General features: G+C 33.3%; 1 protein-coding gene across 1 annotated transcript; it reads left to right on the top strand.

Moving 5' to 3' along the window:
* Positions 1-607: 607 nt before the first annotated feature.
* Positions 608-5,810, top strand: LOC134241203 (NAD-dependent protein deacetylase Sirt6-like). Its single transcript, XM_062723276.1, has 6 exons — positions 608-1,069; positions 1,697-1,930; positions 2,097-2,183; positions 2,340-2,665; positions 4,939-5,132; positions 5,474-5,810. The coding sequence occupies exons 1-6, from the start codon at positions 868-870 to the stop codon at positions 5,667-5,669; spliced, it is 1,239 nt and encodes a 412-aa protein (XP_062579260.1). The 5' UTR covers positions 608-867; the 3' UTR covers positions 5,670-5,810.
* Positions 5,811-6,075: the final 265 nt, after the last annotated feature.

Genomic DNA, 6,075 nt, shown 5'->3' with positions numbered 1-6,075 from the left:
TTGCGTGTTTTTGTTTACAAAACAAAGTAGCGTGGTGCGTATGAATATCAAAAAGTAGTTCGACCACTATGTTTGGCCTAAATTTGCATAAACTCCGAAACACTTGGCACAGAAAAAAATTAACCAATATTTTATGCAATTAGTTTGAAAAAAAATTGAAAATCGACAAGGCATATATGCACATATGAGAAGAGACGAAATACACTTTCATTTTTCGGGGGGTTTAAAATGCACTATCTTTTTTGTCGGACCGACACAATAAGGCATATTAATGAAAATTCTATTGTGTATACTTAAAATAAATTTCCTTTAAAAAAAGAAACGTTGACATGTGTTCAGTATATATGTTCGCTTTTATATATGTTGAGTTTCTCAAGATACGGTACACTTTATCGTAGAAGGAACTGAATTAATGATGTGTGTACTTTGGTTGAAAATTAGGTCAACATTTGTAAGAACATAACCTGAGTTGATGTCCATCAACTCGTAAAAATGATATAAATACCAGCTGTGCTATTGCGCAATTAAGATATTTTCTGCTTATTAAAAAATATAGACGTTCAACAATTACTATTGGGATTAAAGTTTTTTGAAGAGAAATTTAAACAGATGATTTTCAATTCTTGACCTAATATTTTTTTTTAATTAACAATAAGAAATTCAATTTTTTAAACTTCTAAATTTAAAAGCAGATTGCAGTAGTTTCGAAATGTTTTAGGTTCCATATAGCAATGTCAAATAAAACATGAAGGAAAACATTTCCATTCTTTTCATATGTTCTAAACCAGGTCAAGATACCTTATATTAGTCATACCTTTAAATTATGGATTCCCTGTTCTATTTTTAACATTTTGTGTCAGTTTTTGAATGCATAACAACAAAAACAATACAACCTGGACATTTAATCAGATTAATACAGCGACGGTAGTGGATACTTACTTTAAAATGGCCACTGGAACAGACGGTACTGTGAAATGTCGTTTGATTTCTTGTGATAAAGGTCCCATCGGAAAGGAGGACGGACACGCGGATGTCAGGGCATATGCTGTTCCAAAAAGCAAAAGATCAGGTTTGACATTTCAATATCCTTCAATCTATCTTTTAAACAACATGAATTTGTTAGAAATTAGAAAACGGGGCAGTACTTGTATATACAGACCTTATTAAATCACTTAGACGACCACGCTTGTAATGTCTACCTAATTAAAATTTTTGTCAATATCAGAATAGAAATTTGTCAAATGAAATATATTTATTTCATAAAAATACTTTACTTCTCAGAGCATTGGGTGAGGGGCTACTTGATCAAGTGTGTGCTTCTAGTATAAGTATCGGTTATTCTTTTTCCAAGATCATTGTAAATCAATACGTATAATACATGTAACTTTTGTCTACCCACACAGAATGTTTTAGTTATTCACTTCACAAAGTTCCCTTTAGATGACAATTACTATAAGTACTTTTCATGTATTTGTTATCATTTTTTATTAGACAATGATATTTTTTTATTCGAATCTATATATAAAAAAGTATAGAATTAGGAACAAAAATACGTACATATACATAATTTACAAATTTTGAAACACATTTAATCTGAATTTTTTGGTACCTTACAAAATAAATGCTTTATTTTTTTATGTTTATAAGACCACCAAATATAAGATTACCTATAAGTGATCTCTGTTATTCTTAATAGGTTTCCTTGTTAATTGGAATGACGAAGGATTTGCAACGTTCCACACAGAATGTTGGTTTGCCTTGCGTGGGCTATATAAGGACAAGGAATCACCTCTAACAAAGGACGAAAAAGAAATGGTGAAAGAGGCTGCAAAGACAGTAGAAATCCATGACTCGTGCGCAAAATTTGAACAGGAAGCAGACCACATAGTCAACCTGATAAAAAATGCTGATTATTGCATAGCGTTTACAGGTGAGCCATGGGCATTTATAGTATAAAATTAATTTATAAACAATGCTCACCCAAGTTATTTGTTGTTGTTTTTCACCAGATGAGCTCAAAATTATATTTTTTTAATCAAAAAAGCCCACGAGCATAACAAGAAATAAATTGATAATTTAACATGTTTCATAACCAGGAGCTGGTATTTCCACCGCGGCAGGTATCGGGGATTTCCGAGGAATTCAGGGCAAATGGACAGAAAAAGACAAAGTCCAAGAGCATGGTAAAGCAATAATTACAAAATATTATTAAATATACTTGTCAGATTTACAGGTCAGGAATTACATACCAAGATGTATCTTCCCCCTATATCAAGAAAAGCCTTGAACTGACATTTAACTAATGTATGGAATCAAGCTTATATTTCATCCCGTTTTAGGAAGCAAGGGGAGATCTAAGAGAGAAATACAAGACGTTCAAAAGCTCCGTCCAACTTACACACACGAGGCTTTATTCAAACTAATAGAAATGGGAAATTTAAAGCATGTGATCAGTCAAAATGTTGATGGACTGCATCGACTCTCTGGACTTCAAGAAAGTCAGATAACAGAATTGCATGGCAATATGTTTGTCGAAAAATGTGAAAAGTGCAAAAAACGATATGAAAGAAATTTCAGATGCAATGGAAAATCTACCAAAGTTCCCGTCAATATCTGCAAGCAGTGCCGAATTAATCATCGGACTGGTCGTTCCTGTAGTGAAAAGGTAATACTATTTATTACAGTTTTCAATTCCAGAAAACTGTTGAGGTAAAATAAAGTACGCTATTTTTCTTAATCAATTGAAACGTTCTCATTAATGTACAAGAGGCCCACGGGCCTTATAGGTCACCTGAGTATCATGTAACAACTTTCCAGCGATTGTATTTGGTTCGTGTTTTAAGCCAAAAGCCATGAAATTCACAAATTTTGAAAGAGGCACCATTGCTTATCAAAGGGCAGATTTCAAAGCATTAATTTATTTTATTAGTCAAAGTACCCCCCTGGTACCCCTGACCCAGCAGCCCTGAAATTATCTATTTTGAAAGAGGCCCCTTTCTTCATTATAAGGCCAGCATTTTTTTTATGTTTAGGTTTAGTTATGAACATGAGAATAAAAAAGTCCCGAAGGAGAAGGAAATAAAAAATTTTTTTTGATAAATAAATTATTAACATTTGTACATTCTTTTTTATGCTATCCTAATAGGCTCCTTACCACTGGAAACATAAAGCTTACAAATAGGAAAGTAGAACATTTAATTGCTTATTTCATCATCTGTCAGTTTGGGCCAGTTATATAAATTTTGTGATGTTGATCAAAATATATTTTAAAAAATCAATTCTTTAAAAGTCTTTCAATATATCTTCATTTTTTTAACGTGTGTTAGGTGAATGTGTAGACATTGTTCTAAAATTTACTTGATGCCTAAAATTATAATTCCTATCATAAAACAGACAGGGAGTATTGGGGAGTAGGGTCAACATTTTTTCAATTAAGTGTAAAATAATTTTTCTGGCTGATACAAATGATACTACATGCCTGTATATATTTGTATATCCTTGCCTTTTAATAGTTGAAATTTTTTTTATTTCTTCAGGTTATTGTTTATTTCTTCCTCAAATGAACTTCACTTCTCCCATAGTTTTATTCATTACATCTGATGCATAAGCAACCCTTTTCTGAAGAATGGTGCTTAGACTGTAAGCTATAACAGAGACCTAAACAATGTCCCTGGCAATATGAAATAGCTACCACGGGCAGTTTAAAACCTGGGGGAGGAAAATAATTTACAGTTACTTTTGAAACGAATACATAATTATCTCATCAGCATGTCATTGTGCAACAAAGTCGTCAGCATTTTATTTGTCCTTTGAACGGGTGAAACGTTTTGAATGGCACTCTTATCGATGAATTTTACACTAAACCAAGATATCTTCTCAGATCTAGCTATATTTACCCACCGTTTCATTGCAAAACCGGAAGTGCGAGTTCATAAATTTGAAATCTCGATCCCGACTCAAATTTGACATCGGAAAGAAAAAAATTGTTTTATTTTTTTCTGAAAATTCAAAACCTTGAGCGGAGGGTTTGTAAAACTGAAAATAAAATAAATCCTGGCCTTAAATATGTAATTAGATCATTAGCATATTAACCAGGAGCAAAGGATAAGATGTTCAAAGAATTCATGCATTTCACTATATAATCATTAGAACCCCACCCTAAAACAAGAACCCCTGACCCTGGGGCCATAAAATTCACAATTTTGGTAGAGGCACTCTTGCTTATCATAACTATGTACTTAATTAGTTTATTTAATACCCAGGAGCAGAGAAGAAGATTTTCAAAGAATTCATGTATTTTCACTATATAATCAATAGAGCCCCGCCCTAACACCAGAACCCCTGACCCTGGGGCCATAAAATTCACAATTTTGGTAGAGGCACTCCTGCTCATCATAACTATGTACTTAGTTGGTTTATTTAATACCCAGGAGCAGAGAAGAAGATTTTCAAAGAAATAATGCATTTTCACTAACTTCTCATTTAGCCCCACCCTAGCACTAGAACCCCTGACCCCAGGGCCGTGAATTTCACAATTTTGGTAGAGGACTCATTGCTGATTACAATCATGCAAACAGTTTGACTGCTTGATGTCCAGGAGTAAAGAAGAAGATTTTTAAAGATTGCATTAATTTTAGTGGTTTTGGCCCCACCCCTCAGGCCCCAGGGGGGCAGGGATCATGAAATTCACAACTTTTGTTTCCCTTTACCCTTAGATGCTTTGTGCCAAATTTGGTTGAAATTGGTTCAGTGGTTGCAGAGAAGAAGCTGAAAATGTTCAAATGTTAACGCACGACGAACGACGCACGACGACGGACGAAAACAGATAGCAATAGGTCACCTGAGTTTACTCAGGTGACCTAAAAAATAAGAATATATTGATCAAGGATAAGGCGGTTATATTATTTACGATTCTAATATTAAAACTCTTTTTTCTAGAAGTGTACCGGATACTTGATGAACACCATTATAAACTTCGGGGATTATCTAGAGGTAAACGTGTTCAGAAGCGGCGTAGAACAAGCTTCGCGCGCTGATCTGGTTTTGGCACTCGGGACGACACTTAAGGTGTTTCCAGCAAACGAGATGGTGAAGATGGGTAAACGCCCAACGCGTTTAATCATTTGCAACAGGTACATCAAACAAACCTTTTTAATACCGAAAATGTGAAATACAAGCCTCTTTTTTTTTTTTTTAAAAAAACTTTAATCTCGTAAGATGGAGAGTATCTATTGGAAATATAAAATTCGAATTTCCTTGAAGTTTGTTAAAATGCAAGCAGCTTCCTATTAAAAGTATTAATTAATTTGAGAAAATTATCAAGTGAATAATTTATAAAAAATCTTTTCAGACAAGTGACTGATTTTTATGAGAATTTCCTTGAATTTTGTTAAAATGCAAGCAGCTTCTTGTTAAAAGTATTAATTCATTTGAGAAAATTAACAAGTGAATCATGTTTAAAAAATCTTTTCAGACAAGTGACTGATTTTGATGAAACTTGTTTGAAAGTGGATGATGATGAAGTTCCATACGGATCAAGGGTCTTCGGAGACTGTGATAAATTAATGCGAGAAGTAATGAAACGTATTCTTCCAGAAGAGGAGTTGTCAAAATGGGAACAAGACAGAGATGTCAGAATGCTGACATACGACACAAAACGAAAATTGTAGAACAGGAAAAACATTAAATATTCTTTGATTCATCTGTATTAGATACAAACTCAAACAGGATGGAGAAATTTAAAAATTGCATCTTATCAGTTAATTTTGACTCTACATGTATACTACAATAAAATGCGTATGGTCAATTCAAATAAGACCAAAGAAATTATATACAAAAGTATGTGATATTATTTGCTGTTTGATACATTTATTCAGTTAGCAGCCATACTGCAGAAAGAAAGTCATAATACACAACGCTTTCTTCCATTATTTGACAGAGTTTGTCCACTTATAGCTAATAAATTGTCATCGTTTTTAATCTGGACTTTAGTTTCATACTTCAACAATGTCTGCATGTACAATCTAGAAAGTCATGAATTCCTTCGCTTTGTGATTAAAATAAAGTTCTTGTCAT

Source organism: Saccostrea cucullata, unplaced genomic scaffold, assembly GCF_032062105.1.
Source record: "Saccostrea cucullata isolate Sc308-1 unplaced genomic scaffold, CSIRO_AGI_Scuc_v1 ctg2830, whole genome shotgun sequence".
NCBI lineage: Eukaryota > Metazoa > Mollusca > Bivalvia > Ostreida > Ostreidae > Saccostrea > Saccostrea cuccullata.
Note: the sequence above shows the minus strand (reverse complement) of the source record. Positions and strands in the feature narration are given on the sequence as shown.